Raw genomic sequence first — 13954 nt, 5'->3', positions numbered from 1 at the left:
TCGATGGTGACGGCATGGAGCTGCTGAAACAGCGATTTCGTTGCTCGCATAATTGCTTCTATGTAGTGCAATTGGAAGATAACAAGGAACGATTCCATCAAGGAATGATAGGCCAGGAACTGACCTATTTTAGTCTATGAACTTAGAGGAATTACTGCAAATACTCGGAATTTATAATATTAATATAATCATCTAGGAAATGGGCATTTGACAGAACTTGAGAATTTAATTATGTATCTAACCTGCTTTCAAGGTTTATAATGGTTAATAGCAAATAGTGTTATTATTATGGCCGGCAAAGGGCCCTTTTTGGTGTAAGCTTGGGCCCCCTGGAAAATCTGGGCCCCCCTCCCCCCCCCAAATGGCGCCTCTGTGCCTTCTATCATAGTTGGAGCAGCAGCTGCAACCTAGTAAAGAGCAAACCACAGCCCATAGTGGCCAAAAGTTGAATAGCACGTTTTGAAAAAAAAATGCATAATCAGGAAAAAATGGCCATATGACATTGATTAGGGATATCAACTATTATTTCGGTTAATCTTAAAAGTATTTCGTATTAATCTTAAAAGAGCCTGAAACCCCTCAAAAATGGCATCAAATCAAAAAAAAGATTGCACCATTGGAATTAGTATGGTTAAAAACTTTGAATTAACTTGAGTTCCCCACCCTGAACAACCAAAAAAATCACTTTTTGCATGGTTAGCAATGATGTGTCCTTTTTATGGCACTTGGTATTTACCAAGTGACATATAACGATCGCAAATTCTGTCGGTCTGTCTGTCTTTGGGCACTTCCAGATAAGCCAGGACGATGAAATTTGGCAGGCATATCAGGGACCAAACCAGATTAAATCAGAAATAGCCGTTTCCCTGATTCGACCATCTGGGGAGGGAGGGGGTTGGGGGACAGTTAATTCCGAAAAATTAGAAAAAATGAGGTATTCTTAACTTACGAACGAGTAATTGGATCCAATGGAATTTTATATTTAGAAGGATATCATGTCTCAGAGGTTTCATTTTAAATCCCGACTGAATCCGTTGACACTGGGGGGAGTTGGAGGGGGAACCTGAAATCTTGGAAAACGCTTAGAGTGAAGGGATTGAGATGCGGAGGCAAAAATCAGCACAAGTCGTAGATACGTGATTGATATAATGGGAACGGATCTGATCTCTTTGGGGGATTTGTGGGGGGGGGGGGGGTTAATTACGGAAAAAACAGAAAAAACGAGGTATTTTTAACTTGCGAGCGAGTGATCGGATCTTAATCAAATTTGATAAATAGAAGGAACTCGTAACTCAGACCTCTTATTAAAAATCCCAACCGGATCCAGAGTCATTGGGAGGAGTAGGGGGCGGACCGGAAATCTTGGAAAACGCTTAGAGTGTAGAGATCGTGATGAAACTTGGTGGGAAAAACAATCACATGTCCTAGATATGTTATTGGCATAGCCGAACCAGATACGCTCTCTTTGGGAGAGTTGGGGGGGTATCTAATTCGGTAATTCGGAAGTATTAGAAAAAATGAGGTATTTTTAACTTACGAATGGCTGATTGGATCTTAATGAAATTTGATATTTTGAAGGACATGGTGTCTCAGAGATCTCATTTTAAATCCTAACCGGATCTGGTGACATTGGGGGGAGTTGGAGTAGGAAACAGGAAACCTTGGAAAACGCTTAAAGTGGAGAGATCGGGATGAAACTTGGTGGGAAAAATAAACACAAGTCCTAGATACATGATTGACATAACCAGAACGGATCTGCTCTCTTTGGGGTAGTCGGGGGGGGGGTTAATTCTGAAAAATTAGAAAAAATGAGGTATTTTTAACTTACGAACGTGTGATCGGGTCTCAATGAAATTTGATATTTAGAAGGATATCGTGTCTCAGAGCTCTTATTTTAAATCCCGACCGGATCTGGTGACATTTGGGGGGAGTTGGGAGGGGGAAACCTAAAATAGCGAAAATAGCGACAAACAAATACAAAGTAGAGATAATAGGGAAAATCTTTTCAAGACAGTGGAAATTATTTCTGTAGATATTTCGGCCCTATGTCCAAGGGCCGTCTTCAGCACAATACAAGAATAAGAGACAAACTATATATATATATATATATATATATATATATATATATATATATATATATATATGTATGTAAATGAACTTACATCAAATTGTGAGGATTAAAACTGAATAATTAAAAACACTTGTTAAAACTTTTTAAAAACATTTTTTTTTTTTTTTTTTTTTTTTTTTTTTTAATTTTTTTTTTTTTTTTTTTTTTTATAAAATATGCTGTAAGTTCCTGTTCAAAGAAATATTATTATTTATTTTGAGATTAATTTCGATTGATTCTCGAACCACCTGTTTTATTCCCAAATCATTACTGATGAGTGAAGAGTTCTCAAAAAGTATCATGTGGGACGGATTATTAAATATATGCCAACCTAAAGCAGAATCAAAGGAGTTTTTGGAACTATTTGAAATTAAGGCCTTGTCTATGTCATTTTTATGCTGTTGTAACCGTTTGTCTAGATTCTGATGGGTCCTGCCGACATAGTATTTTCCGCAATCACAAGGTATTTGATAGACCCCTCTTTGGCGAGTAACTGGGGTCTTATCTTTACCCGAATTTAAGAAATTGATGATTTTAAAATTATTAGTAAAAACTACGTACAGATTATTTTTTGTGCAAATATTTTTTTAATTTTGTTGTGATCTTTGGGATATAAGGAAGATAGACAATATTTGAGGGCTTATCAGTAGCCTCACATTGTGAAGTATCTTCTTCGATTTTACAAGAATGTCTTTTTATTCTACGGTTAATTATTTTATTGACAAAAGGAATGGGGTATCCATTACCAAAAAGAATATCTCTGATAAAGTTTATTTCTGCATTTATATATGAATTGGAGCAAATATTCAGGGCACGATCAATGAGGGAAGTTACAACTGCTCTTTTAACTTGTGGGGGGTGCTTTGAATTAAAGTGAAGATATCTATTGTTTTGTGTTGTCTTTCGGTATATAGTAAAAGCCAGTTTATCAGCATTACGAATAATTAATACATCTAAAAACGGTAGTTTATTATCAATTTCAACTTCTAGGGTGAACTGCGAATTTCGGTCATAAGTTTTAAGATGATCTAAGAAGCCCCGAAGCTCAGCTTCTCCATAATTCCAAAGTGAAATTACGTCATCCATATAACGACCCCAATAGACGTGTTTAAAAAAATAAGAGTTCAATGCCCAATTCTCAAGATTCTCGACGTAAATATTTGCTAGTAGCCCGGATAAAGGTGCCCCCATGGGTAACCCATTTTTTTGCTGATAAAAGGAATCGCGAAATTGAAAATACATAGAAAACTTATTACAAATTTTAACAAGAGTCATTAAAACTTCACAATCAATTCCTGTCGCTGAAGTCTCGATCAAGTGGTAATTTTCTTCTATTTTATTTTTTAATAATTCCTCTGAAATAGTTACATCTATATTTGTATACATGGAAACAATGTCAAAACTACTAACTATTGTGTTTTCTGAAATACTTGTGTTACTAAGTTTTTTTTAACCAAATCTGCCGAGTTACAAATATAAGAATTTTCAGAATACAATAAAGGTTTGAAAGCTGTGCAAAGCCATTTTCCAATATTGGCAGCGGGGGCTTTAGTACAAGCTACGATAGGTCTTAAGGGAATACCCTGTTTATGTATTTTTGGTAAACCGTAGAGTTTAGGACAGAAACTACCACGGGGAAAAATGTATTGTATAGTTGTGGGGTGATTTTACCATTTTTTTTTTTAGCTGCTTTAATTCATTTATAATATTATTAGTGTACTGATCAGTAGGATCATGAGTTATTGTCTTATATGTAATTGTGTCATTTAAATGCGAAAGAATTTTGTTGTCATAGTCTGTCGTATTCATGACAACAAGTGAATTGCTTTTGTCTGCTTTAGTTATTATCAAACAGTTCGTGATAACGAACTGTAGTAAGGAGCGACCCGGCTCAATAGTAACCAAAACTCTAAAAAATTGAATTTTGATATCAATAGCTACATCAAAAGAATCGCATTTTAATGGTGATTTTAAATATATAAGTTTCATCAAGTTTAGTCTTACCCATCAAAAGTTACGAGCCTGAGAAAATTTGCCTTATTTAGGAAAATAGGGGGAAACACCCCCTAAAAGTCGTAGGATCTTAACGAAAATGACACCATCAGATTCAGCGTATCAGAGAACCCTACTGTAGAAGTTTCAAGCTCCTATCTACAAAAATGTGGAATTTTGTATTTTTTGCCAGAAGACAATTCACGGGTGCGTGTTTATTTGTTTGTTTTTTTTTGTTTTTTTTTCTTTTCCCCAGGGGTCATCGTATCGACCAAGTGGTCCTAGAATGTCGCAAGAGGGCTCATTCTAACGGAAATGAAAAGTTCTAGTGCCCTTTTTAAATGACCAAAAAAATTGGAGGGCATCTAGGCCCCCTCCCACGCTCATTTTTTCCCCAAAGTCAACGGATCAAAATTTTGAGATAGCCATTTTGTTCAGCATAGTCGAAAACCATTATAACTATGTCTTTGGGGATGACTTACTCCACCACAATCCCTGGGGGAGGGGCTGCAAGTTACAAACTTTGACCAGTGTTTACATATAGTAATGGTTATTGGGAAGTGTACAGACGTTTTCAGGAGGATTTTGTTTTGTTTGGGGGTGGGGCTGAGGAGAGGGGGCTATGTTGGAGGATCTTTCCTTGGAGAAATCTGTCATGGGGGAAGAAAAATTCAATGACAAGGGCGCAGGATTCTCTAGCATTACTATAAGAAAACAATGAAAAATAAACATGAAAAGTTTTTTCAAATGAAAGGAAGAAGTAGCATTGAAACTTAAAACGAACAGAGATTATTACGCATATGAGGGGTTCTAAAAATACTTTAGCATAAAGAGCGAGGTACTTAGGAGGAGATAAATACCTTGCTCTTTATGCTAAAGTATTTTTAGTAATTTCAACTATTTATTCTACGGCCTTTCTGATTCAGGGGTCATTCTTAAGGAATTGGGACAAAACTTACGATTTAGTGTAAAGAGCGAGGTATTAACGAGGGTACAAACCCCCTTGTATACATAATAAAAATATAAGGCTATGAAAGTTTGTTCCGTAAGTTAATTCTTAGTTACGTATATTTTTTACTAATAAAAACGTTCGTTAAAAATTAAAAGTTCTAGTTGCCTTTTTAAGTAACCGAAAAATTGGAGGGCAATTAGGCCTCCTTCTCCACCCCTTATTTCTCAAAATCGTCTGATCAAAACTAAGAGAAAGCCATTTAGCCAAAAAAAGAATTAATATACAAATTTCATTTTAATAATTTATGTGCGGAGAGCCAAAACCAAACATGCATTAATTCAAAAACGTTCAGAAATTAAATAAAAAAATAATAATTTTTTTAGCTGAAGGTAAGGAGCGACATTAAAACTTAAAACGAACAGAAATTACTCCGTATATGAAATGAGTTGTCCCCTCCGCAATCCCTCGCTCTTTACGCTAAAGTTTGACTCTGCCACAATTCTACTTTTTAAAACAATTAAAAGCTTTACCGTAAAGAGCGAGGGATTGCGGAGAGGACAACTCATTTCATATACGGAGTAATTTCTGTTCGTTTTAAGTTTTAATGTCGCTCCTTACCTTCAGCTAAAAAAATTATTATTTTTTTTATTTAATAATAGAAGGATCTTTTCGGAGATTAGATAGTATTTTTATGTCATGCAAATTTTCCGGTGTGGAATTGGTAGGATGCTCAAACTTTTTTTGGCTGTTATAGAGGATATTTATAAGACCAGATCTAACTTCATCCGGGTTAGAGACAGATGGATAGCGTTTATGCAAAGCGGACTCTAGAGAGGAAACTATATCTGCAACAGGAACCTGTTTCGGTAGAAAAGAAAATTTTGGACCTGTTTCTAGTGTTTCGATTTCCTGGGGTTCCAATGTTTTAGAAGAGAGGTTAACGATAGCAGGTCCAGGAGGGAATCTTGGAGAATAAATACGGTTTCTCATCGAAGATTCATTTCGTAAGCCTTCCAATTTTTTATAGAGGCGTTCCTTGGACAAGCGAAAATCGTGGCTAAACAAATTCCTTTCTAATCTAACAACTTGAGCAAAATCAACGGTGGACAGGTTTTCCAGCAAAAAAGTTTCCAACGATTTTCTCTCTGAAGAAATAATATGTCGTTTCTGTTTTTTGTCCTTAATAATATGGACTAAGGTTTTTAACTGTAGTGTATGGGCAAATTGCGCTTCTTTCCGGGTATTTAAATGTAATTTATATCTTAAATACTTGGGAATAAGGTTTTCATTTCTACAGGATTCTAAAAATTTTTGTTGATTGATAATATTAGCATGTTTTTTACCTAGACTAATAAAATAAAAGATATCATAGGTCATCTGCTTCCCATAAGCTAGACGAAAATAGCGACGAAGACCACACTGCCTTTCCATAACAAACAAATACAAAGTAGAGATAATAGGGAAAATCTTTTCAAGACAGTGGAAATTATTTCTGTAGATATTTCGGCCCTATGTCCAAGGGCCGTCTTCAGCACAATACAAGAATAAGAGAGAAACTATATATATATATATATATATATATATATATATATATATATATATATATATATATATATATATATATATATATATATATATATATATATATATATATATATATATATATATATATATATATAAATGAACTTACATCAAATTGTGAGGATTAAAACTGAATAATTAAAAACACTTTTTAAAACTTAAAAAAAAAAAAAAAAATAGCCCTAGCATCCTTACTTCGACGAAGTTCAACCAGGGCTGGCGAAAAAGAATGAAATGAGAATATAAGCTCATTCAAACTACAGAGAATAAAATGATTAGATGCAATTTCTTAAAGCTAATCTTGCTTGTTTAGCAGCCTGTCTCAAAGGCCTTTTCGTACTTGGTTCAGTACTATTATAAATCGGTTTAGTAAAATATTTTGTTAGATCATTTTTAATTAAATTTGAGTATAAAGAATTTAGTGAGTATTCCCCAAAGTCCCTGTTCAAAGAAATATTATTATTTATTTTGAGATTAATTTCGATTGATTCTCGAACCACCTGTTTTATTCCCAAATCATTACTGATGAGTGAAGAGTTTTCAAAAAGTATCATTTGGGACGGATTATTAAATATATGCCAACCTAAAGCAGAATCAAAGGAGTTGTTAGAACTATTTGAAATTAAGGCCTTGTCTATGTCATTTTTATGCTGTTGTAACCGTTTGTCTAGATTCTGATGGGTCCTGCCGACATAGTATTTTCCGCAATCACAAGGTATTTGATAGACCCCTCTTTGGCGAGTAACTGGGGTCTTATCTTTACTCGAATTTAAGAAATTGATGATTTTAAAATTATTAGTAAAAACTACGTACAGATTATTTTTTGTGCAAATATTTTTTAATTTTGTTGTGATCTTCGGAATATAAGGAAGATAGACAATATTTGAGGGCTTATCAGTAGCCTCACATTGTGAAGTATCTTCTTCGATTTTACAAGAATGTCTTTTTATTCTACGGTTAATTATTTTATTGATAAAAGGAATGGGGTATCCATTACCAAAAAGAATATCTCTGATAAAGTTTATTTCTGCATTTATATATGAATTGGAGCAAATATTCAGGGCACGATCAATGAGGGAAGTTACAACTGCTCTTTTAACTTGTGGGGGGTGATTTGAATTAAAGTGAAGATATCTATTGTTTTGTGTTGGCTTTCAATATATAGCAAAATTATTGCTTCACAGTCTATCTAGCATACCGTCAGTCGGTTATCAAAAGGTCGTATCTCTATAATTGTAAAATCATGTAGAATCAATATGTATCAATTGGTTTTTGGTTTACAGTTATCAGAAGGGAAATAAAAAAGTTGTGAGGTTTCTTATTCGCTCTTCTGAAAATTTACAATTGTAGAGATAGGACCTTTGATACCTGACTGACGATATATCAACAAAACTTGTGCAAATAAACCAACTACTGATATTTCACTATGTTTGTATGGATATGGAACTGGTCAGAGGGTTGCCTGTTATCTCCTACTAAAAACTCTTGATATGTCTATGATAAAGCATATATTTAGAATACGATCGTATCGTTTAAATGAATCCCATTTTGTGTTATTTCTATAATGAAAGCAGACACCGCATTTTTTTGAGTGAAAGAAATAATTAAGAACTTTGGACCCTTGATTTTAAAAGGCGTTTAAAAAAGGTAAAAATGTTATTTTTCATGCTTCCTAGCTGTTCGTGGAGAAGAATATGCCTTCTTTTATTTTAAATGACTTTGGCTAACTTTCTCTGTTTCCAGGGGATCGTGTATTTTGCCATGTCACTGGTTGATGCATTGCTATTCATTCATTATTTTGCTGTCATCTTGCTTGAGCTCAGACATTTACAACCTCAGTATTATGTACACATCGTCAGAAGTCCAGATGGCGTCTCTAAAGGATATCCTATTGGTAAGAATGCTAGAAAAAGCTAGAGGACTTCGATTGTTTATCAACGAGATAACTGAATGAGTTTTGGTGTCAAATCTGAGGATATGTCCTACATAGCATAGGGGAAGTCTCAGGGATAGGAAGTTTATTTGGGTTTTGGAAGGTTTTTTACATTAGATAGACATCTGAGCACTACTGCTTTAAATAATTTGAATATAAAAATGGCTTAACTCTTATAAACAAAAACTTGATCTCCCAATCCACTAAATTTCTACCAAGCGAAAGTGCGAGATTCTTCTTAGTTACAGCCTCTCCTAAGAAGGCCAGAATGTAGCTAAAACTGTCTTTGCAAATACAAGTAACCAGTGGCGCACTCAGAAAATAATTATTCGGAGGAGGGGGGCTGACCGGGAGTCCCTGAGCCAACCAACGGAAAACTTTAAAAATTCTTTAGAAAAAATGGCATTTTAAAGCACTACTTTAAGTTTATTTTAGCTCTTTGAATGCTAGTTTTGAGTAGGGACTAAGGAATAAAGTAGAAAACCGAATATATTAACTAGGATTTAAAAAACAGAATGTATTTTTTTCTTGAGAGGGGCTGGGGGGTTACAGCCCCTTCAGCACCCCCGTGGGGGTGTGCCTGCAAGAAACTAGAGACCAGATGCAGGTTTATGGTAGATGAGTTCAGAATAAGTAATGAAATACGTCGGCTGTGGTAATCCCAAAGATATTATATTACGTGTTTAAAGTAGGATTTGTGATCCACCGCCTAAAATTTAGGACGTATTGTCAACTGTTCAAATTATTATAAACGCAGATAACATATTTTATTTCGAGAGAATACAATAGGATAAAACTTGTTCTAATTACATTGATACGTTCTTTCTGACGATCTCATAGCCTAGTACCTTAGCCTTGAAAAGTATTTTACGATAGGAAACTTATAATAAAGCTACGACACTGGCCCTAGGAAAATATTTCTTCTTCTAGTGCTACTACTACTAACAGCTCGCTGTGTGCAGCACCCGAGGCCAATATAGCTACGCAAGCTCCTTTTCCATCCCAAAAAATTCAAATCTTCCCTCTTTAAACCCTTCCTAAAAATTCCAATCTCCCTTATATCTTTCCTGTCGACCTCCTCCCACTCCATTCGGGGAAGACCTGCTTTTCAATTGGCCATTCTTGGTTGGCCAAAAAGGACGTTTTTTGGCAATCTGTTATCATTTATCCACAGAACTTGTCCTAGCCATCTTAATCTTTCTCTTATTATAGCCCCTGAAAATGGGGTAGAACCACATTTTCTTACAACTTAAAATACGGTCAGTTAGATGAGTACCCAAAAAAATCAGTAGATGATTTCTCTAGAAAATATCCAACAAATCCTCCTCCGTCTTTTGGAACACCCATGTTTGAAAATCATACCTCAGCACTGTTATAATTGTAGCCTCCAATATTTTAAATTTGGCAGAATTCCTATACTTCCAAACTTTTTTTCAACTGTGGAAAAATACCGTGGACCACGCATATTCTATTTTTTACATCTTCACTGCATTCTCGATCTTTGTTAATAATATACCTAGGCAAGTGAAGCCATCCACTTGATCTATCTTCAAGTTATAAAACATCACTACTTCCCCTTTACTTCCCCCCCCCCCTGTCTAATGGATTTAGTCTTTTTAGAATTAGTTTCAAAGCTATTTTTGCACCCTTGACTTTCAAGACCTCCAGAAATCAATCATTTTGCTAACATTTTAATATAGGACACTTAAACCATCTGTAAAATCTAGGTCTAAGAGAGTTATACTTTCCCATTTGAATCCATGCTCCCCCATAGTTTTTGCCATGTTAAATTTTGATGGGCAAAGTCTATCCAAATGATTCATATAAAAGAAGATAGATAGAATGCAACCCTGTTTAGTTCCTGATCCAATGCAGTACTAACCGCAGTACTGTTATTCTCGTACACAGCATTAATCCCTTCAATGTATGTGTCAGGTATACGAGGATGCAATCTTCACTGAAGCCTTAAAGCTGTTCTATCGGCTGAATCAACTGCTTGATCATAATCTATATGTTAAATTAAGAAAAATTCTTTCAACTGAAAGTAAGGAGCAATATTCGAACTTAAAACGAACATAATTTATTACGTTTATGAAGGATGTTACCCCCTCTTCAACATCTCGCTCTTTGTGCTAAAAATTTTTCTTTCAATTTTCAAAAATCCTTGTTATACTAATTAAACGGCCCTGGTGTTCCAGGAGTCATTCTTTAATAATTGGAACAAAAAGTCAAACTTTAGCATAAGGAAGGAGGTGTTGAAGAGGGGGTAACTCTCTTAATTTGTGTAATAATTTTTGTTTTTAGTTTTATTGTTGCTCCTTACTTTCATTTGAAAAATTTGCTTTTTTAGTTTAATTTCTGCTCTTTTTAAAATAATGTCGAAAAATCCGGCTCTACCTCCGCGGAAAAATCCCCTTCCCAATGGAGAGGTTCTCTTGACTATTCTATTTGGTGTAAATTTACCCCGAACAATTACCATTTACATCTCCACACATAAAATTGAATCGGCAAAGAGAAAGTAAAATAAAGAAAAGGAATTTTGAATATGCGTTCTGGCAAATTCCTCCAGTGTAAAATTTCCCCTGAAAAGTTTAACCCCCCCCCCGGAAGATACCCTCTCCATTGAAAATTTTTTCTGTCAAAAATCTCCCCAGCAAAAATTTACTACCTGTATCCGAAAAATGTATGCAAACTTCCCAATAACAAATGCTATATGTAAACAATTGGCAAATTTTATAACTTAATACATTTCCCGAGGGGCTTTGGGCGGTCATGTTATCTCCAAAGGCATTGCTGTTGAACCTTTCAACTATGCTGAACAAAAAAAGGCTATCTCAAATTTTAATTGGACTATTTTTGGGGGAAAGGGGTGTAGAAGAAGGGTTAGTTGCCCTCTAATATTTTTGGTCACTGAAAAAGGACACTAGAACTCTTAATTTCCCGTCGAATGAGCCCTCTCCCGATGTTCTAGACTCCCGATGTTCCCGATGTTCATGGGTGATCGGTTTGATACGATCACCCATGAAACAAAAAAGTAAACACGCATCCTTGATAATTCTTCTGGCAAAAAATACAAAGTTCCACATTTTTCCTAGTAGGAGTTTGAGACCTCTACGATAAGACTCTCTGATAAGCTGGATCTGATGATGTGGTTTCCATTAAGATTTCTTTACTTTTAGGGGGTGTTTTCCCCTTTTCTGAAAATCAGGCAAGTTTTCTCAGGCTCGTAAACCTTTGATGGGTAGCACTAAATTTTATGAATCTTCAATATTAGGCCTCCTCATAACGGAGGCCAAATTACTTTTAATTTAATCCAAAAATACGGTAAGCTGTAATTTTGTCGCAACAAATATATCAACAACTACAGCAAACACTAACAAATAATACTATAAAGGATTTAAAAATGATTTACTGGGAAAATCTGTTTCTTCTAGTTTTGTTTTGAATGTATTTATATTATCTGTTAGAAATGTTTCAAATAGAAGGTCATTCCATGGCTTCCAGACCCAGCTGTAAAATGAATGTTGGCCTATTTTCCTTTTTGAAAGTGAAGGGTATAATTTATGTGGGTGATAACGGGTCTTATTGTTGTCATTGAATGTGAAGAACTGGGATGTACTTATATTATCAATGCCTTTGATTATACGGAATGTGTTAATAATGTTTGCCCTATCCCTTCGGAATTGAAGACTTGTTAATCTTAACCTGCGCAGTTTATTTTCGTACGGCAAATGATTCAAATTTGGTACAAGCTTAGTTGCTCCTCTCTGTGTTTTTTCAAACATTGCTGTATCTTTTTTATTCAACGAGTTACTTCAGAGACATGCCTGTCAAACCTAAGACTAGAATCCAAATGAACACCAAGGTCACGGACATTTTCAACGGGTAAAATTGAATTGCCAGCAAGATGGTAATGGTAACTTTGAGCTACTTTGCGAAAGGAATGGACGACACTACACTTATTTTCGTTGATGAACATGGAGTTGACAGTACACCAGTTGTGCCTGTTTCCAATTCCTCTTGAAGCAATGAAGCTTCATCTGAATTTGTCACCGCAAAGCGGTAATGCTTTACGTCATCTGCAAACATTTTAACCGTGGAATGGTGGACAACAAGAGGCAAGACGTTGATGAAAAGGCAAAAAAGCACCAGACCAAGACAACTACCTTGTGGAACGCCACTCAAAACTATCTCAGCAGAGGACAAAGCATCGCCTACAATCACTTACTGTGTCCTGCCTGCTAAATTATAACCAATCCAATTCAACGCTCGGGCACCAAGGTGATATATCTCACTTTGGAAGTAAAAGCGAAATAGAAATCTTATCAAATGCCTTAGAAAATTTATTTAAATGCAATCGAACGTAAGACCTTCATCTGCCATTCTATGGAAGTCAGTAACTACTTTTAAAAGCTGTGTGTTTCTTTAGTGTTTTTTATAGAAACCGTGTTGAGATGGATTCCAAAGAAGATTTGATTCAAAATAGTTTTGTATTCTCTTGACAATTAGTTTCTCTATCATTCTGCAAAAAATTTGTTGCGCTCGATTTGGCCTATATTTTTAAATTGTGTTTTTGTGCCACTTTTATACATGGGTTAGATTATTGCTTTTTTCCATGCCGAAGGGCAAGTACCAGACACCAGACACAAATTATACAAGTATGTCAATGGTTCAGCGAGTACTATTGCAAGTTCGCGGATCATATGGTTTGAAAATCCAATAATGCCAGGTGATTTGGTTGTGTCAAGATGCTTAAAGACCTCAAAAACTTGTTGATCATTAAAATCAGAATCATCGAAACCTATTAAAAAATTGGTTGAAAAAGGGGGATCAGTAGAAGTTTCACAGTGGGGTCGTGTAAAAAGATGAAAAAAATTGATTAAAATGTTCGGCTTTTTCATTATCATTGTCTATATTTGTCTGTGTTTCCGGGTCAGTGAATGAAGTTAAGGATGGAGACTGTGAAGTTTGTTTTTTTCTTATATATTTCCAAAACCTTTTTGGGCAACGATTTGACCGCAGAAGCCAAGTTGCTCTATTTCTTACTCTTTTATATCTTATCCGTGACTCGGTGATTCTTATTTTGTTGTGCTCACGCCACATGTCATTTTTTTTTCTCTGACAGTTTGTAGGATGTCTCAAGGAAAACTTTGCCTATTTTTTATGGAGCTGCCTATTAACAATAGTCGGAAAAAACTTGTCTCGACCTACTACCAAAGCTTCATGAATCAGCTCAAATACCTCAGTAACAGTGTAATTATTTTCCCTCAACTGTTCCATGATATGTAATGACAAAGCGAAATATTGGAAAGACTCATATTCACCTTTAGTGTAATTATGCTTAAGGATCCGACTTTGAGGAGTAGAATCATACCTGAACATTTTA

General features: G+C 35.2%; 1 protein-coding gene across 2 annotated transcripts in view; it reads left to right on the top strand.

The window, feature by feature from the left end:
* LOC136031845 (vang-like protein 2) overlaps positions 1 to 13954 on the top strand; it is a 187967-nt gene that overhangs the window by 77217 nt on the left and 96796 nt on the right. For both annotated transcript variants that reach the window (XM_065711693.1, XM_065711703.1), the window contains exon 6: positions 8379 to 8529. In XM_065711693.1, coding sequence (XP_065567765.1) covers positions 8379 to 8529 — 151 coding nt within the window. The remainder of the gene's footprint in view (positions 1 to 8378; positions 8530 to 13954) is intronic.

Source organism: Artemia franciscana, chromosome 1, assembly GCF_032884065.1.
Source record: "Artemia franciscana chromosome 1, ASM3288406v1, whole genome shotgun sequence".
NCBI lineage: Eukaryota > Metazoa > Arthropoda > Branchiopoda > Anostraca > Artemiidae > Artemia > Artemia franciscana.
This window is presented reverse-complemented; position numbering and strand designations above follow the sequence as displayed.